This window comes from Punica granatum, chromosome 5 (genome assembly GCF_007655135.1).
Source record: "Punica granatum isolate Tunisia-2019 chromosome 5, ASM765513v2, whole genome shotgun sequence".
NCBI classification, from domain to species: Eukaryota; Viridiplantae; Streptophyta; class Magnoliopsida; order Myrtales; family Lythraceae; genus Punica; species Punica granatum.
Genome location: NC_045131.1, coordinates 17278345 through 17304314, shown reverse-complemented (window position 1 = coordinate 17304314; position 25970 = coordinate 17278345). Strand labels below are relative to the sequence as shown.

General features: G+C 36.0%; 2 protein-coding genes across 4 annotated transcripts; both read right to left on the bottom strand.

The window, feature by feature from the left end:
• Positions 1–1427: 1427 nt before the first annotated feature.
• Positions 1428–7381, bottom strand: LOC116208130 (casein kinase 1-like protein 10). Its single transcript, XM_031541385.1, has 14 exons — positions 6558–7381; positions 6367–6407; positions 5722–5791; positions 5447–5595; positions 5264–5359; positions 4533–4603; positions 3959–4020; positions 3795–3858; positions 3607–3691; positions 3362–3488; positions 3111–3184; positions 2964–3024; positions 2264–2397; positions 1428–2083 (listed from the first exon to the last, which is right to left on the bottom strand). The coding sequence occupies exons 1-14, from the start codon at positions 6631–6633 to the stop codon at positions 1790–1792; spliced, it is 1404 nt and encodes a 467-aa protein (XP_031397245.1). The 5' UTR covers positions 6634–7381; the 3' UTR covers positions 1428–1789.
• Positions 7382–16863: 9482 nt separating this feature from the next.
• LOC116208029 (serine/threonine-protein kinase tricorner-like) lies at positions 16864–24625 on the bottom strand. 3 transcript variants are annotated; one of them, XM_031541212.1, is made up of 15 exons: positions 24156–24625; positions 22997–23349; positions 21849–22023; positions 21400–21483; positions 21071–21312; positions 20722–20941; positions 20340–20419; positions 20166–20250; positions 18911–19042; positions 18707–18820; positions 18542–18589; positions 17970–18054; positions 17471–17527; positions 17159–17285; positions 16864–16994 (listed from the first exon to the last, which is right to left on the bottom strand). In XM_031541212.1, exons 2-14 carry the CDS (start codon positions 23215–23217, stop codon positions 17182–17184), a joined length of 1647 nt encoding a protein of 548 aa, XP_031397072.1. In that variant the 5' UTR covers positions 23218–23349; positions 24156–24625; the 3' UTR covers positions 16864–16994; positions 17159–17181. The 3 variants fall into 3 exon arrangements, with proteins under 3 accessions (XP_031397072.1, XP_031397070.1, XP_031397071.1); XM_031541210.1 differs by having other exon boundaries at positions 16884–17285; positions 24156–24624; XM_031541211.1 differs by lacking the exon at positions 24156–24625 and adding an exon at positions 23595–23700 and having other exon boundaries at positions 16884–17285.
• Positions 24626–25970: the final 1345 nt, after the last annotated feature.

The following is a 25970-nucleotide window of genomic DNA, read 5'->3' as shown; positions in this document are numbered from 1 at the left end:
ATATTCTAAAAGGAATTTTTAGATAACCAAATTTTAATAAAAATGCTTATTTAAAATTTTAAATTAAAAAATCATTATTATTAAATAATATCATAAAATTTTAAAAGCTGTAAAATGCTAGATTTACTTATAGAAGAAAAATTCAAAATTTGAGAAAATTGTTGTAAACAATTAAAAGAATCAATATCAATATTATGTTGCCACATGTCCCCCATTTTAGTTTTTCAACTTCTTCCTAAAACCATCTTTATATTTTCAAAATTTTCCCTAATCATTTTTATACTTGTATTTACAATCCATCATGAGTTTTTTCCTTTTCTTCTTTCACATTCCTCAACTACTTTTTTCTCATCCTTCCATCTATAACTTTCAAAACAACTTTGAGAAAAGCATTCTATATTTTTTTCTATCCCAAAAAGCATATTGAATTTAACTTGTAAACAAATAAGTTAAGTTATAATTATTATAATTTATTCATTTTTTTACAAGTAAAAAGAGCCTCATATCATGACACTTAAGTCGAGATTTAGTACTTCTCCAGTGGTTCTTGGGGGTATATAGCGGATGATGACTTTGGAGGCTCATCCCGTGACTTCCCTAGAGCCTCGAGAAGCGTGCTCTTTTAGATCTTCTAGATACATTCTTTTAGATCTTCTAGATACTTCGATAATTAATGTCGATTAGTCGGTAATGTGTTAATTGTCCGTTATACATCTTCCCTTCATTTGCAACGCACACGAGAAGTTATACAAATAAGAGATTTTCTCTCTACTCTCTCTACGAGTGGTTAGACTGAAATAACACACAATACTAAGGCTACATGAGCAAGGGAACGCTAGATAAAATAGTAAACCCGTGACACTAGGCTTTGTGAATCTGACTTGACAAGGCAATATAATCCAACTTTCATCAACCAACTGAAGCAGAAACATAATAAGCCCATTGAAATTACGAAAGATTATCGTTGTGCAATCAGGGCGATGTGTTACTGTGTTGATATCTACCTATCACGCCAAAACTCTCTGCTCGAGCCATAACGGCCTACTAGCAGCACCATAATGTTTTTCTTTATGTGCTGGGTAGCCATTTGAGACCGCCCATTTAGTAAGTCCCGCTGTACTGATCCAACTCCAACTCTCACGCCCGCGAACTTATCACGCCATGTCGTGTGGCCCTGGCCTAACCCGATCGCCTTGGCACGCATGGCTGGCGCCATGGCTAATGGCACTCCCAAAACAAGCCAATTCACCGTAGATTTCAGCTCTTTCAACTCAAATATCTCCATTCCACTTTCCAAGTAACGTTTAAGCAAAACAAATGTAGACCATGTCAAGAATCACTAATTTTATCAGAGAAATATTGAACATAATATATTTAAGCTGTCAATTTTAATATTAATATATATAAAATAATATAAAATATAAAAAAAAGTGAGGAGTTTGAAGGGTGCCATTATCTTCTTTTGCAATGAGTCTACCAAATGCATCATTGGATTAGGTGAGAAATCCTTTCCAAAGAGAAAAAATAATGGTTGTTCACATTACATCTGAACAAGAAAAAACTACTTTCCTTTCTGCTTTCTTTTTTTCTTTGATTTTTTTTTTCGGGTTTTCTTATGAGAATATCAACCCAGTGACGGGTTTTACAGATGCATACGTACATAATAAAGATGGGAGATGGGAGAGGATTTCGCCTTGTTGCTGGATCCTGCAAGGTTTTTAAAAGCAGCCAGCAGCACGGCTGCAAGATGCACAAGCTGGGAGGCCTGGCCAGGCTGGGCAGGAGTTCTTTATTTCCTTTTTCCAGTGCCAATTGAGAGGAGCTCGAAGCTCCTGAGTGGTTCAGTGCTGCTGCCCCGAGTGGCCCCCGAGCGGGTGAAAGATGATGACTTGGACTCAAACCCGGGCTGGAGCCTCTGGACGGTTGATGAGAGGCGTCCACCGCCACTGCCAGAGATAAGACGGCTTGAGCGGCCATCACTTGGCTCACCAGAGGAGCTTGGACGGCTGTTGGTCAGGACAGCCCTCTTTGAGGTGCTGCCACTCCGAAGGGCATACGTGCGGCTTTTTTCAGAATCAACTTGCTGGAAAAAAAATTCATGATAATTAAAAGAGAAAACATTGTCAGCTGACGACATAAAGATGTCCGAAGCTTACTCTAAATGAAAATGAGTGCACTTAAACCTGATATTGTGGTAAAACTTTGTTCAGAATTAAATATTCTTTCGAGGAAACATGCTTCTATGGAGGATTATACTACTCACCACATCCTTGGAAGAGGGAACCTCGTCTGATGTTCGGTGCCTCGAATGATCACCATGAAGGCCGTGGACAGGTCCATTTCTTCGAGCAAATGCCTCAACTGCACCTGAAAGTCTCTCCCGAATCTCCTGCCCAACTGCATGAAAACATATATGGATTATACGTAATTCAACTCTATATGGATTATACGTAATTCAACTCTATAACAAACATTGGAAGAGGTCTGCACTCAATAACAAATATCTTTCCCGGAAATTTACTTTTGTTTGCAATTTCATGCATTGGATTAAAAACCCCATGCCATATTTCTCATGAACTGACATCAAAATAAAAGAGCATTGAGCAGAAGCCTTTGTTAGGTTAGTCTCTGTTTTAATATGATAGTGCAATATTCTTCATATCAGCATTTCCCGACATCACTAGAGGACTTGGAATTATGACTAGTAAAAGCTTCAAACTTCCAGGGAACAAGTAGAGATTTCTGCTAATGGACACGACAAACCATTAAATTCATCAAGATGGACAGTGTGTGCAATTGAGTACAAGGGAACCCCATTAAGACCAAATTGGTCTTCCCAAAAAGTCAAAGGCTAAATTAATATTTACCCCAAATTACTCTGGGCCCTTTTCCACAAAACACGAGACTAAATAAATGTCATATTTAATCTTCATAAAGCCAAAACTGTAAGTAGAAAGACAAACCTAAAGGCCTCTCAATTCTCTCTGCAGAAGGTCCTGCGTTTGGGGATGGTTTCCCACTTGGCTATCAGGAATAAACATAAAATTGAACATTCAGCTGGAATCAGATTACAACAAAAACGAAGTTAGAAAAGATTAAGAAACACTCACTCGAGATCTAGAACTGGATCCTATCTGGGGATACTTCAGAATAGTCCAATCAAAAACGTAGTCAAACTGATAGCCTGCAACCATATAGACAACGAAACATAAGATAATTTCCAAGTTAAGTTACTGACAAATATTAATAATGAAATTAATTGGCCATTTTGATATTCTCAATTTCAATGCTAAACGAGCAAGCTTCAAGGGAAGGAAAAAAAAGAAAGAAAAATGAGATAGCTTCAAAGCCTGAAAAGGACCTTCACGAATGAATAGATCACGGAAAAGCCTCTTCAAGTATGAATAATCGGGTTTGTCCTCAAATCGCAGTGATCGACAATAATGGAAGTATGATGTGAACTCTGATGGATAGGACTTGCAAAGAACCTGAAAGCAAATTATATTTGCAGCTTATTTTACTTGCATAAAATAATCAGATAAATACATTATAAGCAGTCCTCATGTGAAAAACGAAAAATGAAAAAAAAAAAAACTATATTAGTACCTCAATGGGAGTAAGCATCTTCTTTTCACTGATTTTATCGTACTTTTGCTTTTTAGTACCTGCTTTCAGGCCCTGCCATGGCAGGCTGAAAAAACAAATGAAAAATTAACAAGATGAAGAAGATAAATATTAGAGCATAGAGTGGATTCAATGAGAGATGTAACAGGAGATGCAGTTTAATTCCCAACCTTCCTCGAAGAAAATACATGAGCACATAGCCCAGAGATTCCAGATCATCTCTCCTACTTTGTTCTGAAATAGAAAGGAGAGAGATAGAATTAGAGAGACTAAGAGAATAAGACATTAAAGAAAGAGAACTAGCAATAACAAAAGCCTCAGTTCTTCCACTCACCAACTCCAAGGTGAGTATTCACACTTGCATAGCGAGCTGTTCCGGTAAGATTCTTGTTTTCCCTGTAAAAACCACGGGAATGTAAATTATAATAAACCACTGCAAATAATGTTCATGCCTTTGGTCTTGACAATATATTAAAAAATCCCGGTGGGGGGGGGGAAGAAGCCCATGCAATTAGAATGATTCCTACCAAAAATGGCAACTTGGTCTCATGTATTTATGCATGTAAAGTATCACTTTGAGAAAAAAAGGGGAAAACTCAATACTTTGGAAAATTTCCCATAGGATGTACGCATCCAATAAAGAAATCAATAGACAAAAAATAGTAAATGTATCTGCAAGAGCAAGCAGTGATCCCAAATTGCTGCTCTCATTAAGCAAGTACAGAGCTGATTCAGGAAACAAACTCGATATCCACATGAAGCAGCGCGATAAGGAAGACTGTTATCATCACTTGCTTTACATGTTTAGAAGGGCCAATAATCTCAAGTCTACCTCATAAAGTGAAATCAGGTAATAGCAAAAATAAAATATACAAAAATTACACAAGGACATCACATAGTATGTATACCTGTATGGTATGTGCTTGTGTGTTTGGAGATCCCTGTATTTTTTTGCTAGACCATAATCAATGATATACACCTGTGAGAAAAGCAATTAAATATCAGTATCTAATTCAACGAAAAGGATTTTATATCCAGCTACTGTATTCTAGGGAAAACAAACTAATCAGCAGAAAACACAAAAGCACATTGCACATGCAGAATAGAGCTCCATTAAGCATGAACAGAAAATCCAATCAAAAGACAACTGAAATAAACCAACTAGCAATACTAAGTTAACATCCTAATAACATCGTCTTCTCATTTTGTTCCTTCCTTTCTCAATATTTCAAATCAACCAGGCACTATATAATAATGACCTTTACACAGATTCTACGATCTAAGATAACGAAGCTAAGATACCAAAAGAGACTACTGAAATTATCCACAACCATAAAAATAAATTCATACAGTTGAACCAAATTACTGATAATACTAGTAGAGAGAAAAATGACATACTGCATTAACAATGTTAGATTAGAACATATACCACTGCCTTTTCCAACATGTATCTGGAGGTTAATCACACATTTGCTTAACCCTCACAAAATCATTTTCCAGAGATGCAAGTTAAGACTTCCAATGACTAGACACTGACTGACCAATAATTGAAATCAGATGTGGAAAAATAATAGTCATTCCAGATGAGCAAATGTAGAGAAGCATGAAAAGAGAACAAAAAAAAAAGAGTCAAATATACCTGATTTGCTTTCCGCCCTAAACCCATTAAGAAGTTGTCCGGCTTTATATCACGGTGAAGAAAACCTCGAGAGTGCATATACTCAACTCTATTTATCTATAAAAGGAAAAAGAAAAGGAAGTTAACCTCAGTCAGAGAGCAGTTTATATGCAAAAATATCTTTCTTATGACATGGATACTCACTAATTGATCTGCAAGCATCAAAACTGTCTTCAAAGAGAACTTCCGATTGCAGTAGTTGAATAAATCTTCCAAGCTCGGACCAAGAAGGTCAATGACCATTATGTTGTAATCTCCTTCAACTCCAAACCATTTAAGATGCGGAACACCAGCTTCAGGTAACAGATACAGCTATATTAGCTAATTTTCAAGACTCATATAGGACCAAGCGAGCAACTTCAATAGATATGCTTCAGAAGAGAGAGAGAGAAGAGGAAAGACAACAGAAAGGCACTTACTTCCCCCTTGAAGCAGCATGTACAATTTTGACTCATAATGAAGCTGAGGGTGTTTTGTCTTCACAGATTCCTGATCATAACCATTAAGTTGCATAAGAACACAACATAGCTGCAAGAGTAAAACAGCTAGGTACACTCTAATTCCCATTTTGGCTCATAGCATTAAAATTGGAGTCCTTGAAATTCAAAGAGTCAGCTGTCCCAATTCAAGCTGTTTCAAAGACGCGCATAGAAGTAGAATACGTATCTCCTTGCACAAAAAGGGATAGCACTAATTTTTAGGTGATAATAAAGCAATCATCTCATTGGAGACGCTTGTCTGTTCACCACAACCAATAGTACAACAATGACTCAGTATAGATGCTGCTGAGGGATGTTAAAACTTAAGAAAAGAATTCTCCACCATAGGTCCCCCCATTTTAAGTCCGGCGTACTCTTAAGACTCGAACAAAATTTCTGCCAAAGAAAAGAGGTTCTAACCCGTGCCAAATTCAACTACATCAATACCATGTGAGAGGTTATAACCTTGCTTAGACAGTCGATGCGATAGCAAAATCTACGAAATATCAGAATATTCAATAATCTCACCCCAGAATTCTAAGGGATCGTATTGAATCGAAAACAAGCAATAGCTACATCTCTTACCAGCTTTATTGCGACTTCCTCTCCTGTCTGCACATTGACCCCTGCAAAATCAAGCCCGATCAGTCAAAGAAGATTCAAAAAGTTCAAACTGAGGAGAGAAAAAAATAAAAGGCGGCCCAAAACAAAGTGAAAAAATGGGCAAGGAAAATGACAGGAAGACGGTTAACGCCATGATCGAATAAGCAGAATACCCAGATAGAGTTCACCAAAGGATCCGCTGCCAATCTTCCGGCCGAGCTTAAATTTGGCACCGATCACATGATCCATGATCAAATCAATCCCAAAAATGTACCAGACCAAACAAAATCACCAACTTTTCCCTCCTTTTTCCCCCTCGACAAATTCCACGTATCTCACTACGGCATTTGAAACCTCATCCACCCGTATTCATGTGACGAAGGGGCTCATCGTCATACCATCTTCAATGGAAACCCAAACCAAACCAAACCCTTATTTCTTCATGGCGAAAATCCTAGATCAATCCATCCAAATCCAACGACAACATAACCACCGCGACAGCCCTGCGCTGGAGCCTTGAAATACACAGCTCAACAACCCGCCCAAAACTGTAAGAAAAATCTAAGGACCCAAAATCAATCTACGCGGCAAGCAGACAAAAACGAATCAAAGAATGAAACTTTTCAACGAATTGCGGAACCCCATTTAGCGGATTGAACAGGTGCGATCTCCGACACGGAATGAAGAGGAAAAACCCAGATTTTGCAGGGGGGAGAAAAATATGGAGGAGGAAAAGGGCGTCAGGATTTTCCGGAAAGGTGATCTGATGCCACAGATTGTAGGGGGCAAAAGGGAGGGGGGAGGGGAAATTGGGCAGTCAGGGAGATAAGAGAGGTATGAGGTTTGGATCTGTGTCGAGGACGAAAGGGTTGAGGGAGAGAGAGAGAGAGCTTCCTGGGAAGGAAGGGAAGGGGGAATGGAGATTCCGTGGAAATGGAAGGGACTATACAGAGAGAGAGAGAGAGAGAGACGGAGAGAGAAAGAGAGACAGACAGACAGTAGATGGAAAAATTGGATGATTGATGGACTCAGGATTGATGATATAGTAAATATGCAATTTCGTCCTCAATTTTATAAGTTGCATCTTTTTCGTCTCCGATTTATTTTTTACATCAATTTCATCTCCAATTTTACATATTTGCATTAATTTCATCTCTGACTTTGCACATTTACATCAATTTAGTCCCTCACTTAAAGGTTATATCAAATTGGTCCTCCACTTTGCACGATTATATCAATTTAGTTTCTAACTTTACGCAGTTACATCAGTTAGTAGTATAGTTGCATCAATTTGATCTTTTTTTGGGGTGAATACATCGATCTTATCCCAATACGACATCAATTTGATTCCCTACCATATCAATTTGGCCATACCGTTAAGTTTTAATGGTTACAGTGTTAAACGGTGGAAAATGTTACATCAATTTAGTATTTGTGCTACATCAAGTTAGTCATTGGATAATTTTTTAACAGATCTAACTAAACTCCCGCCTATTTGTTACATCAATGTAGTTCCTGCACCATTTTTTTAACACAATGAAGGAAAAAACTTACTAAAATGAAATGGAATTACAAAAATGACTATATTATTATTATAGACAAAAATGGCTACACAAAAGGTACAGACAAAGGCAAAGTAACAACCCTTCTACTACAAAAAAAAAGGCTAGTTTGCCAAAAATGCCTACACAAAAGGTATAGACAAAGGCAATGTCTTTGGTAATGTAATATATATTCAACCCAAGATGATGAGCTTCTGCAAAAGGTACAGCAGCAATTTGGAACAACCCAAAATGATGAGCTTATGCAATCTGCAGTTCAGTTAGGTGGAGGTCCCCTTGGTTGGAAATATGCTACAAACCTAGCAGCAATTCCAGAACTTACAGCTTCTATGGTGTGTGATGTGATGGGAGTGTGATGGGGCTTAACTGGAGGGGGCCTCACTGGAGGTGGCCTTACTGGAGAGGCTGTTATTTGTTGGAAAAATGAGTCCTCAGAAAATGTGGGCATTTGAGGAACCTATATATGATATTAAGGAGAGTGAATTAATTCGCAGCATTTACAAAAATTCAAATGTACAAATGAAAGTAAAAGTACTTGTGATGGCTATGCATCAGATAAACCAAACCGATATGGCTGTGATAGTTGGGGTGGAGCACATTCTTGTGAAATATTCATTTCTTCTGTTGTAACTTCCATACTCTCATTCATTTCCACTTGAACATTCAGATTTTCTACTTCAGCTAGCCTAGAACTACTCAGAGCACCGCCTGAAGTAGAAGCACCATGCATGTCCTTTTTTCCCTTAGCAACTGGTTGTCCAGTACATTTTCTCTTGGTGTGCTCCATTTCTCCACACCTGCCATTCTTTGGATCATTCAACTGTCTCTTGAACTTGTGAAGGTTAGCCTTATCCTTTGAAACCTTTTTCCTCCGCTTCTTGGGTCTTCCTGGTTGTCTCTTCATCTTTGGATGAAGAACATGGTCATCAGGAGTCCTCTCCCAGTAATCTTGGCCATTGATGAGATGTATGAAGGGTTCATAAGCTTTATGTGTAACCTCTTTCCTTAAGAGATGATTGACAAACTCCTCTGGCCTCTAGCTATTGTACAGCATGGCAGCAATGGCATGCTTGTATGGTATGCCAATCAAGTCCCATGCTCTACAAGAACAACTATGCGCTCTTATATCAACAGCACACTTAGAGAATAGTGGGCATGTTACCTCAAACTGTGACATGTGAGAATCCCCTGCCCACAATGGAACTCAGCTATTAGAGTTCTTCCTGTGTTCCTCTAACCATGCCTGAACTTTATGGCAAAAAAATCCATTGTATATGGCTAATAAAGTTTGGCATCTTATCTTCTTCCTTGTGATGTACTCTTTCACCCCTTCAACCATGGTTAGTATAGGTTTTACCCCTCACTTTTAACAATTCTTTGTTGAATTGCTCACACATATTGCTGGTTAGTGCATCATTCTTACAGATAGTGTCAAAACCTGACCTTGACCATCTGCAATGTTCAAAAAAACAATCAATACACAATTTTAAAGGATGTAACTGATGCAACAATGCATTACACAATCATTGAACTCACCTTTTGCATGTCAGAGATGAAAGTATATTTCTTCTCTATTGGATCTCCCACATCAACGATGAGGTTATGAAGAAACCATTTCCAACTTTCTGTGCACTTCACTTCAACTACAGCATATGTAATGACAAAGAATGAATTGTTTCCATCTTGGCCTACTGCTGAAAGAAGTTAGCCACCATAATAACCCTTTAGAAAGTATCCATTTAACCTAATGATGGGTCTACAGCCTTCTTGAAAGCCCTTCTTACATGCTTCTCAGCAAATGTATAACCTCTCAAACTCATGTGTCTCTGGTTGGACTTGCAATAATACAGTCGAACTAGGGTTGGATCTTAAAATCTCGTGGGCATAATCTCTCAACATTGCATACTGCTCATTTTCTTCACCTTCACATTTTTGCTTGGCCAACTTAGTGGCCCTGAAAACCATTACATCATGCTACTTCACCTAGTAAGTGTGAACGAAGAACTCAAATACCTGTTGTGCAGACATGTTTGGCTAGGTCCTTTACTTGGGAATTAACTTCTCTGCAACCCACTCCTTTGTTGCCAGCTTGTTCTCGATTCTTCTTCCAAAAGTGTGCTCAGGATCATATGTCATCACTTGATATGTGTTTGTCTTTTTATTCAAAACACAGTATGTTTTCCATTGGCAGCCATGGTGCCCCCCCTTCTCAACACAATATGCCCTCACTCTTGCCTTATCATTTTTCATAAAATTAACTTTCTTCCCCACTACAATGTTGGTGTTTTTCACAACCATCTTGAAGACATCAAGATTTTCAAACTCCATTCCAATAGTAATTTCCTCAGTTCGATTGTCCTTAGCATTGTACATTGGAAACTTATCCTTTTCCTCATATGAATCCCCAGCCAATGACTCCAGTTCTTCACTTTTATAGCCATCAGATAGCCTGTCATCCATTACTGGTGTCTCCTCAACATCATCACCTACATTTGCTGGTGGACTTGCAGGAGATGCAGGAGATGTAGGTATTGTATTATCATGATCAGCTGCAACATCTGTTTGTATTGTCATCTTAAACTTGTCCTTACTTTTGTAACTTGGCCTCTTGTGTTTTGAGACCTCTTGGACTTTCTCCTTACCCTTCTCCTTCTGCTTTCTCTTCTTCACAGTAACAGACTTCTTCCTAGCTCTTACTTGGCTTGCTTCTACAGTAGCATTGGCACATTGCATATCCTCAAGACCAGGCTGAGTGGACTGCTCAAACTCCATATCATCATCTTCCTCATCCCAATCCCTTACTTTAGGCACCATCATTTCCATCTCATCTTCCTGTTTCCTCTTCTATGTAACTTCTTGTTCCATCCTTTCAATCTCTTCTTGTTTCCTCTTCTTTGCAGCTTCATGTTCCATCATTTCAATCTCTTCTTGTTTCTCTTCAATTCAGCTTCTTGCTCCCTTCTCTCAGCCTCAACCCTCTCCAGCTCCCTAATTTCCTGTTCATTGAGTTCTAAAGGATCATCTACTTGGCTAAGCTAATAGTACAAGTGGAGTTCAGTCTGATCTTGCAAGACACTGATCAAACATCTAGTATCAAGGTCAGACTTGAAATTGTTTATGACCAAATCAAAAGTCTTAAATGTAGGATCCCTGTAATGGCAGCTAGTGAGTGCAGTTCTATAGACATTAGGCAGCAAAACACAAACCCAATTGCTGTGATTGTATCTTCATCTACATTTCTTATGATGTCTACATCACCACCCTCATAACCCACCTTGGGTTCCCCAACAAACTTCCATCCATGATGCAAATAAACATCGACTGTTTTCCATAGGTGCAAACTGTAGAGAGAACAAAAAAACAAAGATTTTCTTGTATTTTTAGAAAGCCATTGTGAAAAGAAATCATTTTTAACATGTACAAACACCACATACACCAAGAAATGCAAATTTCACCACATTACAGCATGATCGACCTACCAAAATATCATCTTTATGAAATGCACATACCCAGCAATGTCAAAACATGAACCTAAATCCCGATAGACCAACAGCACTTTCGAAAGCATGTGCGCTGATGATCAAAACCCTCAAAAATCTACTCATTTTAAAACCCACATTTCACTGAAAAACAAGACAGCGAAAGTTACCTGGGTATACATACAAACTTGTGGTTATCGTCTTCCATAGTGCTCGTTTGAGCTTTTTCTTGATGATCACCTCACTGGAACTTGGAGAGGATGCGCTTCGCACTTGAAGAAAGACAATGCATAGAGAGAGAGAGAGAAAGCAGAGGAAGAAGATGAAACATCTTCAAACGGGCGGGAATAGTGAGGGGGAAGAATAATGTAATCAACATTAAGGATGTAAGTGATGTAACGAACGTCATTTAATTTCTATGTTACATCAATTTGCCCACTCGTTACATCAATTCAGTGCCTCAAGAAATTAACGGAACAGCGACGCCGTCTATCCCTTCGGACTAGATTGATGTAACCGGGGATCAATCTGATGTAATATCAAAACTCAGGGACTTGGGCTGTAAACGTCAGGGACTAAATCGATGTAACCGTGCAAAGTGAAGGACTAATTTGATGTAATCTTACAAAGTCGGGGACTAAATTGATATAAAAAATAAGTCAGGGATTAAATTAATGCAAATGTGCAAAGTCAGGGACGAAATTGATGTAAAAAATAAGTCAGGGACGAAATTAATGCAACTTGTGAAAGTTAAGGACGAAATTGCCTATTTACTCATTGATGATACTAGTTTTCTATGTGCGTTTTACGGGTTCATTTTTATACATTTTCATACTATTTCTTATTATTATACACATATAGGAACACAAATTGTAGAATAAAAAATAAAAATTTTCAATTATTAATTATAATGTCAAATATTTATCTTAACATTTTTTTTGTTAAAAGTTAGAGTAAGTTAATTTTCTTTTTGCCGCAAAGCATGTTAATTATTATAATAATATTTTGAAACTATTTATTTCAATTGGTATGCATCATCATATATTTGTTAGTTATTAATATAGATTGATACATATTAAGTTTAGTAATTAAAATAAAACTTCATTTCGCTCTTTTTTTAACCATATTTATGAGATTCTTATTTAAATTTTTTTATGAGTTTAAGCTCATAGCGCTATATTATAATCTTTCATTTATAAGACCATGATTTTTTTTAGAAATTATATTTTTATGAGCTCAAAACATTTACATATCATTTTTATAACAATTATTCTGAATTTTGGAAAATATATTGGCTTCGTAAAACAATAAAATATTTTTAATAATTAATTTCAAGTTTCATATGATAATTAAGTTATAAAATTATACTAACTTTGCATGGTTCGACATATATTTTTTCCCAACTAGTAAGCATTATATTATATATTGATTTAGTCATAAGCAATTAGAGAGATTTGTTGTAGAAGACTCCCTTACAATAAGTTCATATATATTTACTTCATTAAATAATTTTTTAAATATGCAAATTTTGTGATGCCCTTGTTTAATTTTTTAAATTTTTGTATTATCAGAAGTTCATAAAAAATAATAACAATTTTGATCTTATAATAGAAATTGATTAACATCCAACTACATAAATAGAATTCACATGATTAAATCAACTCTCTTAATTTTTTAAAATAGTGTTCACTAATGAGATCATTTATTAATATGAGAATCAATTTTAGATATATGACCATAAGTTCCTACAATTAGCTGTTATTATTATTTTGAGAAATTTTTATATAAAAATTTTTAGTGTCCTATCTTTGTATTATACATTGATTCATCCTTCCATACATTTTATATCATCATTTATATAATAATTATATGTATTCTAAATATAATTTGCTTCTTATGAACCTAAAAGTATTAATAGTAAATAGTTAAAATTTCACACAATAATTTTTGAATAAGAATCTTCGATGAAATTGGACTAATTAACTTATTTGGTATTCTTTTTATAAATTTCTCTTACAAATATGATTTATACATTTTTATACTCAATTTCATATATTTTAATTCCTTTCACATGTCAATACTATATGGTTTAGTCCTCTATTTGATCAATTCATTATTTTTCAGTATAAGTTATAAAATAATAATAATATCTAATTAAATATTTTTTTGTTATGTAATTATAAATTGACCATTTTAACCCCGTTAACCATGACCCTATTTAATGCAAAGTGTAGCCAATTTTACTATATGTATGGATATGGATGGATTGATTAAATATTTTTTTGTTATATAATTATAAATCGATCATTTTAACCCCACTAAGTATGACCATATTTAATGTAAAGTGGAATCAATTTTACCATATATATATATATATGGATATGAACATGGATATGCATATGTATGGATATGGATGGATTATTGGAGAGAATGATGATCTTTAATATATATATTTCGTGAACTAATTAATAAATTACTGTTTAATTAACTTTTTTTCAATTAGATTTATTGTTTTGGTCATAATTAATTGAGAAAAAGAGAACTTAAATTTTGATATTTGATTTTGGTTATCGTTGTCTGATTGTTTTTGTTTTGGGGTGGCTTTTTGTCTCTGTGGAGGCCTGGAAGAAAGATAAGGTGAGGTTGGATACCCATGAGCTCGCCACCAGGGGGCACCCCTCCTCTTAATTTTCTCAAATCTCAAAAATACCAAAGATTTTGATCGATTTTAATTTTATGGTTTATTTGGTTTCAAAGTGTGATTTTAAAATCACACTTTAATTTAATTCTACCACAACAAAACAAAATAACTCATACAAAGTCAAAGGATGAACCCCATTTATACTACTCTTTTTTCCACAATATAATCATTTATACCACCATTTTTCAAAATCAAAATCTGATTTTAAAATCATACTTTAAAACCAAACGCATCAAATTTCCTCAAATATCAAGCATATCAAAGATTTTGATTGATTTAGCTTTCTTCTCAATCTTTACTTCATAATATAACTTTAAACCTCACAGTTCCTAATTAGGATTAAATGGATGCCCGAACGTAATAAATCGTAACCAATAGACGAAAAATTCATGTAATTTCAAAGAAATGAATCAATATATCTATAAATCAATATATATATATATATCTATATAAATTATAAAAGTTAATCATTTTTAATATTGCGCCATATAGGACAAATGAGTCCTTACATTGAGTGACTTTTCATATTTAGTGAATTAGTAAAGGACATTTTATCATTATGAAATGTTGCAATTCATTAAATGTAATAAAATATATACTATGATAGAAGTAAAAAGGTTTATACAGTTCAGTAGAAAATAACTTTTATGATATTATTAAATTATTATGTTTTTCAATTGTAGATTTAAACACAATATCAAAAATTAAAATATGTAGGCATCAAAATCATGCGAAGGTCCGTTAGTCTAGTAATATATAAAAGCCAAAGTGCAGAATGTGAGAGTTCCGTTTGAGAACCCGTAGCTCCGAGTAAAATATCATTACTTGCTCAAATCAATCCATTCGATAACCCTCAACTTCACGTTGAATTGACATTTCAATTTTAGTTCAATGAATTTACTATAATTTTTAGTCATATTCTATGCATTTTGATTATTTGTCCATGTTATTTGTACTACTAATATATATAGCTATTCAATATTTTGAAAGAACTCCTCAATACAAGTGATTTTTTTCAAATTCAATGTGCATTTGGTACTATAAGTACGAAAGCAAAATTCTTTCTTTTGCATCATCATCTTTTCATACATGACAATTTTTCCGACGCTCTAAATCCCCATTTTTTGTTGCACAAATGCATATTGTACATTTATAATAAATTTTTGGGTAAATTACATAAAAAAACAAAAGTTTTGTAAAATGTCTCAATTTTGTCCTATATTTTGTTTTGTAACAAAAAAACCACATATTTTGATAATCGTCTCAGATTTGACCTCCTGTTACCATTCTGTTAAGTTTGTTGTCTATTTGCCTACGTGGACTTCACGAAACCCACAAAGTTTACACATCATTTGATAAACCATATGATTTTTTTCATTACATACCAAATTTATAATGAAATTGAGATTTTTTTGAAAATTTGAATTTTTTTATTTAACCTATCTTATTTGTTTATTAATTTATATCTGAAGTTAACAGTCAACATATGCAAAATTGACGGAATTTATAACGGAGATCATTTTTTAGACAATTTAGAAAGCTTATGATTTGTTTTGTTACAAAATAAAATTTAGGACAAAACTGAGATATTTTACAAAATTTAGATTTTTTTTGTGTAATTTGCCTTATATTTTTCTATAACGAGGTGTATTCCAATTTCACCTGACTACTCCTTGTAACCCATAAATTCCCAGCAAACTCTTATGACAAGTCCTCCAGCCAGGCATACCAACCCTTGGGTTGATACTATAGGATTATTAATTTTTTGCTTAGCAATAGTATAGAATTATTGACTCTACATACATGTGATCTTCGTATATAATGATATGACTTGATTACATATTTGATTGCCATCATGATATTTAGTTTTTTTCACAATTTGTAGTATTTATTATGTTTACTTGATAAATTATATGATTTTTGTCATATAATCTTTTATATCTATATCCGTTTATACATCATATATGTTAATTATTTAATATAAAAATTAATAAAAATTTACCACACAGGACGTGGATGTCTAGTACGGAAGAAGAAAAAGTCACTGACGTGGTAAGATTGGCTGATGATAGAGCTAAAATTGATTGTTCAGCTCCTTGCAGTACAACTTATGTGTCGCCATGGTAAATATATGTTTCGAGCCTGCCTGCATAACAGCATTCTAGCGGTACAACTTATATGTCCCCGTAGTGAATCTTATATGTTCCGAGCCTGCCTGCAGAAGAACTCTCACGGGATACATACTTAAAACACAAACTCAGGAAGATATTCAATGTCCTACATAAAGATCGAAACACGTTTAGTGTCCTCCAAGACGAGTCACAGGAGAGTCGAACCCGAGGATCTTCATGACGCAACATACATTAACTTAATGATTGATACGAGAGGCCTTTCACAAACTAGAGTAAATATGAAAATCGAGATATGGACAAGAAAGCCGGCACAAACGAAATTGAAATTGAAATTAACTTAACTTCGCTTCATTTTACTTCTCTCTCAATACAACACAATCATTACTTTTATTTATTTTTTAATTTAATAATAAATTCTCTTACATATATTTTCTTATTTATTATTACAACTAATTTTTTAATACTAAATTCTCTCAACTATTCACTATTTTTTTCTTAATTTAACACAGTAATTACTTCTTTTTTTTTTTAATCTTCTTCAATTTTAATAAAAAGTTTCCCCATTTACTTTTGTCTTCGTCGTTGTGAAATCAAACTAAATCAAATTAAATCAAACTCTACTCCGTTACCAAACACAACATTAGAATATATAAGTGAGCTGCAAATTCATACATATTCACACCTATTCTTTGGTAATTGACAACGACACTCTCCTTTCAAGGTTAGTTACATGAACCTGTGACAGGGAAAGAATGCACATCAAATCCCAATCAATTACAACAAATATTGGTTCTTTCACATTGGCTACTTTACAGGAGGAAAAAAAAGCCAAACTCTCCAAATTAATCGATATGGTGGGTAAGTCGACAACAATGCCAAAGAAGGGATGCTAAGTAAGACCTTGGAAGAGGGTCAGTTTGGGTTCAGTGCATTTTGGTCGGTTCCTCGGGGACCTCTATTTGGGTAGGCAGGAGGTTTAGGAAGCTCCCTTGAACCGGCTGGTTTGCGTGAGCAGCTGATTCATCATCTGCCAATAAATTGAGTGACAAGGTACAAAATAACCCAAAATCAGACTCACAGTCTTGGTAGTGAACTCTGGACTTCCTCTATCTATACATTTCTAGTCAAGCTAACCTCAATATTTGATGGAAGAAAGACTAAAAGCAACTGATAAGGCATAACAAGTAAAACACAAAGTTCCTCGAGCCTTACCAAAGAGAGATTTGATTGACGGCCTTTTTGGTTTGGTGTTCTTCTTCTTTAACTCAGCTGAAACAAGACAAGATCAGATATAATTAGTGAGAGCTGCCAAACTTATTAAAACAAAAAATCTTCAGCGATCCTATCTCATCAGTGGCGTGGGGAAACATCCATGGGGTTGCACAGAAGGCAAAGCAAATTATCCATAACACATTATCTCCATAAAAACAAAAGGGCTTCTTTTTCTCAGGCTGCAACCCTATCTGTCCTCTCTCTCTTTTTCTTGTTTTGGATTTCAGAAACCCAGTGATAGACTAACCTAACATATGGAACAGTACCCGAATTTGCATCAGTACTCACTAGTCAACTCATCAATAATTGAAATGTATGGAAGTGCAAGCACATGGGGTGTTCTAAACATATAATAATGCGTTGAGAACTGCATGTTCATGTGATATAATAACGGACTTTTAGACACCATGCAACCAGTCAAGAAGAGGGTATCACCTACCTATACCAGGTAACTGATTATCATTGACTATTTCAAAGTTCTTGTACGTGTAACCTACAAAGTTGACATCCTTTGATGATAGCATCTGCAGAATGAAGTGGAAAAGTGATAATTAGTTACTAGCAGCAGCAGTTACCTTGTAAGTCAGGGATGGAAATAAACATGAATAGACATTTTGGAAACAAAATCCAAGGGAGATTATGTTATCCAAAACTACATTTCATTGTCAATTAAGTGGGGAGAAAAGTTGCTGATGAGTGAAAAGAATGTACACGGAGCGATTGCAAAGTAGCTAAATACAATTCACTTGAAGGGATTTAGGTTTAACCAAAGGTAGGTGCACAACAAACAAACTAATGAACCATCTCATCAATCTGACAAGCAGTTTTGTCAATGTCAGCAACAGGAGGGAACAGTCCAACTTCATGCAGATGCTCCCAACCAACAAACAGAACTGCTCCTCAGCGGAGTCATAAATATCGAAGTATAACAATTTTTTTTTAATTCATTCAAAGAGAAGAAAAATTCATTGATATAAACTTCATTTGAATAAGTAGATAAAATTCACTAACCTTTCTCCATGGACCTGACCTTGATGACGTCTGAATTTGATTGTCAACCTACATATTACAGGATAATTAGACCAAAAGAAGGCCAACTGACGCACAAAAACCAGTGGTCTACAACAATTTTTTCCCGCATCCTCCTACAACTCTACAACAAGCTCTATATTTTACCTCCTCAAATTTTTCAAAGTTCTGAGTGTCCAATTCATCATTGACCTCAGGAATAAAAGCAGCTTTCATCTGATACAGTCTTTCCCATTCAATTCCTTTAAACCAAGGATGAACCTGAAGATGACAAAAACAATAACTTGGTTTACGATGCTGTGTTTCAGCAACATGGGCAAAATTGATAAATCGAAAGTAACACAAAAACACCTTAATTTCATCAGCTCCTTTTGTTCCCAGCCTGTGTTCAACGTTACATAAGAGCTTGCTTATAAGATCTTTTGCTTCTGGAGACAGCTTTGCTTCTTCAGGAAACTTTAAATGGGTTCTCCAGTTCACAATCTGGATAGTTCAACAGTAAAGATGCTGACATTTAGGGAACAGAAAATTGATGAACTGGATAAAAAGACCAACATCCAACTAGAAGCATTAACAAGAAGTGCAAACATCATTACAAAAAACAAACATCCTTACAACAGAAGGAAACGAGTTAGGAGACTAAATCAGATTAGTAATTTAGTATTAATATGGTTGAAATATCAGATAATTAAATTCATATCTACGTGTCTAGGATGGAGAGCTTTTGAAGTACAATCTCTTAGTCAAAGGAATCACTGGCCACAGTTATCCATGCATTGCTACCAGCTGCCTAAAGCAACTTGTATTCATCCTCTTGTCCAAATCACATTTATTACCCACCAGCAAGTTTTCCTTTCATCATAAACCCGAACTTTTCCTCCACTAATTTCATGACGAGGTGCAACATTTTCCACGATACGAAAGTATACAGACTACTTTCCTCAGAACGACCCTCAGTTACTGAACAGAAACTGAGAAGAAGACCATCACAGATAAACCCTTAATGCTAGATGAAAGCTTATTAGAGAAGAAAAATGTGAATTCAAGATACGCATAAGCTCTGTGACATCTGAAGCGGATCTCTAGCCTCAAGAACCAACCTCGCCAGGTCAAACTTATAGCATGATGTGAACTATGACCTGTTTAGCAGATGGATGTGATAATAGGATGTGTCCCCTGTCTTATTTCGTCTTTAGTTTTTATCCGAGGGCTATGGCATTTGTTCTCGGAGCAATATTAAGTATTCATACAAAGTGATTTGCTGAGTGAAACATCAATTGCTACAACAGAAATGTCATAGATAACCTACTCTCTACCTTCTCTTTCTCCGATCCATCATTTACTCTTTCTTTAATTTTTTTTTTCCTTTTTGAGTTTAGAATTTTTGGGACAACATTTTTTCTCTCCCATCCTTAACGGTATTTTTACAACTTATGATGTATCACAACAATTATTGTGTTCACACAGAACTACACTGAAAACCATTATCTACTGTCAAACTAGAACTTCCATGAAATGAAAAATGAATACTGCTTAAGCTGTTTGTGTTGTCGTTGTTAAGGAATATGAATGATGAGGCACGCAAGAAGGTTAAAGACTGATTTACCTTTCTACAAGTTGACATGGGATCATCTGAGTAAAATGGTGGATAGCCCACAAGCATTTCATACATAATTGCACCAAGAGACCACCTAAAAGGAAACTCCAATTAACATTTTGTACATGGAAAGAAGAGGGAAGGAAAAAGAGAGAAATAAAAAATAAAAATAAAAGTACCAACCAATCACACTCCATTCCATATCCTTTCTTCAGCAAAACCTCTGGGGCAATATAATCGGGTGTTCCAACAGTGGAGTATGCCTGAATAAATTGCATTGATGGAAGAATTTCAAAAATACTGCATAACAATCATCACAAATGTAGCATGTATGCGGTTCTCATTTAAGCCTATGCTTGGAAAAAAAAAAGAACTCATATTACACCAGAATATATATCCGAAAAAATTTTCCTTGGTAGAACCTTCAGACCCAAATGATCATAATGAAAAAAGTAGAAACAGAAAATTTACAGAACACAAAGAAAATTAGAAGATAACACAACTGAAACAATCATGTATGTTGTCATTTGTTAGAAAGTCAAAAGTAAAGTCCTCAGAAACTCACTAGCATCCGCCTGTTCCTTTGCCAATGCTGCAGTTGCTCTTGTTGAGTACGTTTGCTTGCCACAGGTCGTCCATCACTTTGAAGAGCCCCACTAAGGTTGGTTGCCACAGAGAAGTCCTTCTCTTGGAGATTAGTGCAATCCAGTGGTTTACACAACCCAAAATCTGATAATTTCATGTGACCATTTCTGTCCAGCAGCAAGTTGTCAGGTTTGATATCTCTGTAATAATAATATACCAGAAAGGGTTGTCAGACCTCAGCAAGGAGACCATAAAGTAAAAAAGAAAATCTAGAGCAGAGAAAATAAATAGTTCGGGAACGTATTTATGGTTGGACAAAACTTATTCACCTATGAATGTAATTATGTTTGTGGATGGATTCAATTGCCAAAACAGTCTCTGCAACATAAAATCTAGCCTCATCTTCAGTAAGGACATCTTTCCGCATTAATAAAGTCATCATATCTCCACCAGGTAAATATTCCATGATCAGGTAGAGATATTCTTCATCTTGAAAGGAGCAATAAAGCTTGACAATGCAATTGCTATCAACCTCTGCTAGCAGATTTCTTTCTGCTTTCACATGTTCAACCTGAAATAATCAATAATGTATTCAAAATTGGTATACATAAATGTCAAATTCCCTAATTTTCTCTTGTTACAGTAGCAAAAGATATACCTGCCCTCTACGAAGCATCTCAGATTTCTTAAGTTTCTTCATAGCATATACATGACCAGTTGCCTTTTCCCTACAAATCCGTACCTGCACCACATAACAAAGAACAACTCAACCAGTGCGCCATCTCACCATTTGTCAGAAGTCTCCAAGCCTCCTAGACATTCTACTATTTTTTCCTCCCACAGCTTATTACAATTTCTTTCATATGATCCACCTTCACATCATTGAAGGAATCCCACAATAGCTAATATTATAGATTACTGATCCAATCACACCCCGATAAGAGTACCCTGAACAACTTCTGCAAGAGCCAAAAATCTAGAGATATCTGGATATGAATTAGAGAATCATTTGAACCTTCTAAGAATAATGCTTAAGAGCCTTTTGGAATAATATAAAATGCCAATACATCTCATGCCTTATTATAAATTGACAAAATCACGGTATACCTCTCCAAATGCACCTTTCCCTATCATAGTCAATGGCTCAAAGTCATCGGCACCCATTTTGTGCCTCTGAAGTCGCATGTATTCCGTTTCCTTCTTCTCTAGGTATTTCAACAAATTGGTTTGCTCTTCCTCAGAAACATCAGCATCAGCCAGCTTCTTTTCTAGTATATTACGACTGCATGAAAATTTAAGCCTTCATTACCCAGCTTCATACAAGAAACTTTGTCCAGATACTTCAGATAACCCACTCATTCATATGTATATGAAATAAAAGAATTTAGTTATATATAGGTGAAAATGAATAAAATAATGACTCCTAAATATTTCAAATATTTGCTGTGATGCTTATTGTGGCTCACAGAAACGTAAAAGAATAGGGATGAAAGGCAAAGCACACAAACAAGCATAATCTACCAGCCTCATTTAATTCAGAAGACCTCTAACACTCCAAGCATGCTTTATAAGGAATTAGAAACTATGATAAGATTGCCTGCTTGCCAAGCCTTTGTGGGGTACCTGGATGAATAACTCCTGTTAACATCTATACTGATATATATTCTTCCCAAAGATGACATAGATGAGTGATTTTCAACAAATTTGATTATCAATAAGAATATGTAGATATTAAATATCTTCAAGAAAGGAGAAGACACCATTGAAGAAATTATGGAAGCATTACATTCCCAAGGACAAATGAAAAGAAGAGAATTTATTGAGGCAATCTCTTATCAAAATTTTTGGATGGTCTAAAGGGAGAAAGTACGATGAGCCTTTCACAAGAAGTAACTCCAGTAAAATATTTACTTTTGTAGATGATTCAAAATTTTAGATTTTAGAGCCAAGGTCATTGGCATTGGAATATTAACCCATCACAAGAATTGACCCTGTCATCCTAATGATTTTATCTTCTCCCTCGCAAATATTTTGTATCTCATAAATAATGTATACGGGTCCTACTGATCATAAAGAAGTTGAAGATGTTAATCTATAAGTGCAAGATTTGGCAGTCTCCGCAAAAAACGAGAGATAATGTTTGATTGGAAATAACCAATATGTATCAACTATGCTAACTTGCACATAGTGTCCAGTCCAAGCAAATATATGATAAAACTTTCCAACTTCGATCTGGATAAATAGGAAAATTGTACCGTTCCCTCCTTTCTTGGAGATCTTTCATCTGCTTCTTATAGTGATTTTCTATGTACTGTTTTGCAGCTGCAGCCTTCTGCTTAGTTACATTTGAAGGTGCTTCTTCACCTGCTGAATTTTTGGAACCATCTTTTCCATTACCAGTGGCTTCTTTCTTTTTGGATGACCTTGGCTTATCTTTTGAGACAAACTTGTTGAACCATCGCCTTGCAGAGTCCATTTGCTCACTCAAAAATCAACGTGACTATCCCCTATGTAAAATGCCAATAACTACCATGGACTACAAAACATGCACCAAAGCTGCACTTTTTGCCTTACAGGAGCAAAGTCGTGGGTTCCAGTGCTGCATTGTCTGCCAAAAGTTTCAATAAATACACTTAGCATGAAAAGGAATAAAACCAAGAAGTATTAAACTCAATATCTATTCAAACAATACGAGCAGCAACCAAAAAATTTTTATCCTAATAGATGGAAAAGAAAACAGCATATCGTTCAAAAGACGAGTACAGATGTACTGCCCAGATGCGAGGCGGAAATGGTTTCAAAATAGGGAATTATGAAAGCTCATTTTGGAGTCGGGAGGAAGCACTTGTTTACATGAATAAACTGCACCATAACCATCATCCCCAATTTCACTCCTTTGGGCATTCATCGAAAGCAGAAGTCCATTTGGATGAAAAAGACTGCCACAAACTCATCACCTGATAGTTCAGATAATGTAGTTGATCAATAAGCATACGCTCATCAATCAAACCTGCCTGCCCAGAAAATTGGACAAGAAACCGTGAAACCAAAGTGCCCACCTAAACTAAATCACAGGCAGTCCGTTACAATAAGCATCACTGTTTCTCGCGAACGCAAAGGAGAAAAGAGCAGCATTTGAGCTACAGAAAGCAAGAAGATCCGTATTTTCAAAAGTACAAAGGCTAAATAGATGCAAACCACTCGGAAACACTTTTTATGTGCCAAAGCAGCAAACAGAAGAGAGTCATTGAAGATCCAACTGAACAACACTCATCCAAATTCCCCATTCAAAACAACAAATCCACGGCGCGGAAGAAACCCTAAAAGCTCTGAACACAAAATTGACCCGCGAATTCAACGGAACTGAACTCGCGCACGGATCCGGAGCAGCAGGAGAAGGAGAGCGTCACTCACAGGTCGCAATACCAGAGCAGCAGCGGACGGGGAGGAGGGACCCGGCAGCCCCGGGACTGAGGCGGAAACCCGAATCGGACGGCACCAGAGAGTGCAGAGCCGGCGGGAGGGGAGTGAGGAGAGGCGGCGATTATTGTCCCAATTGCGAGTAGAAACCTAGAGAGAGAAACCGGGATTCACGGAGACAGTGGGGAATGTAGAGAGAGAGAGAGAGAGAGAGAGAGAGGAGTAGAGGAAGCTTTGGTGGTGACGGTGAAGGAGGAGGTCGTGATGGTGTATGAGGAGGAGGTGGTGGTGGTGATAGTGGTGGTGGTGGTTGTGTTCATGATTCTGATGCCCCCATTCGTCTCTCTCTCTCTCTCTCTCTCTCTATCTCACTTGCCCCCTTTTTCCTATGCGCGTTGAAAGTCGAAGCCTTTCTCTCTCTATCTTTCTCTCTCTTTCTCTCTCTTCTTGTCTCTGTCTCCCCTCTTCTTCTTCTTCCCTCTGCTTTGGTTGAAGCGAAATCCTCTTTTGCTTTTTTTATTTTTTTTGATAAGGGCCAAGGAAGGGCAGTAACTCTACAAAAGTGGCTTAATTTTGATTTGGCCCCTAAACTCTCCTATTTCTCCAACTTTTCCCCTAAATTTAATTTCCCACACCTATAGTTGTTTTGGATTTAAAATCGATCTGTTGTCACAGAAATTCGATCTGTTGCAGCTGATTATACGTTCAATCTGTTCACTTCTCTCGAACCTTTTATGGGCAAGAAGTGCATGACGCGCATTTTTAGGATTTTATCGTCTATTAAGAAGTACTCAGTACAAGTCAAACTATCATCAAAGCATTTCAAGCACTCATGTCACCGAACGAGAAACGAGAGTAAGGATAGGTTGCGGCTTATAAAGTGGAATATTGCATGGTTTCTAGTGCACAGTTTGAAGATAAATGCAGTCGCTGACAAAGTTATTTTCGTTATACTATAAAGAAACCAATGCTTTAGCATTCATACTATTATTTCAATAACCACATGAACACTCTATAACCTTACAAGACAAGTCAAAGTAGCAAATTAAATCGTACATATAGTCAAATTTAAAAACACTTCCTACATGTTCTCACAAAGATTCGAAGTTGAATAACATCCAGATTTTCAATAGAATAGACTACATATTGCCATATATTATCCATTTTGTGGATTTTGCATGTAAAATTTTCTCAGGTTTCTCAAATTATAGGGGTGTGAATTGAATTGGGAGATTGGAGAATGAATTGAGATTGGGTGTGAATAGAAAACGAATCGAGGGGGCAAATGGGAATTAATTAATTTTAAGTGTGTAGGAGGGAAGTCTTTATTTTATGTTCTCTTTTCTGGTAGTAGTCAGTCAGTGTTCTGTTTTCTCGTCGGACGCTTTTTCACGAAATTAGAAAATATCGCCGTTTTTTTTTACTTTTCCCCATTTTATCGTGAGATAATGGCCGCCCCGACTCCGAAGAACATATTCCCGGGAATCCGCGTACTCATTAAATACCTTTATTAATTAATTAATTAATAATAGGAAAGCCGCGTTTTGGCTGTGCTTTTCCACTTTTTCCGTTTTCCATTTTCACCACAAAACAAAAACTATGGTCCGCGGTTTTCTCGTACTCTACTCTATATGTACTGGAGGATTTTTCTGTTTCCCATGTCATGCTTTATTTACTGTAGGAAATGACGAGAGAACATCTCTCCTAAAGCATCTCTCTCTGTTGTTTTTTTTTTAATGCATATATCTCTCTTGTACTCAATAAGAGTTCTCTTGTACTCTTATTGAGTGTGCGGATTCGGATATCATA

Coding starts and splice junctions, on each gene's coding strand:
- LOC116208130 (XM_031541385.1), bottom strand. CDS start 6,633: ATGGATCATGTGATCGGTGCCAAATTTAAGCTCGGCCGGAAGATTGGC. Junction 5,792..6,366: donor AGGAAGTCGCAATAAAGCTG/GTAAGAGATGTA, acceptor GGTTATGATCAG/GAATCTGTGAAGACAAAACA. Junction 3,025..3,110: donor GATCCAGTTCTAGATCTCGA/GTGAGTGTTTCT, acceptor TATTCCTGATAG/CCAAGTGGGAAACCATCCCC.
- LOC116208029 (XM_031541212.1), bottom strand. CDS start 23,217: ATGGACTCTGCAAGGCGATGGTTCAACAAGTTTGTCTCAAAAGATAAG. Junction 20,942..21,070: donor AAACATAATTACATTCATAG/GTGAATAAGTTT, acceptor TTATTATTACAG/AGATATCAAACCTGACAACT. Junction 17,528..17,969: donor TAATCAGTTACCTGGTATAG/GTAGGTGATACC, acceptor GTCTTGTTTCAG/CTGAGTTAAAGAAGAAGAAC.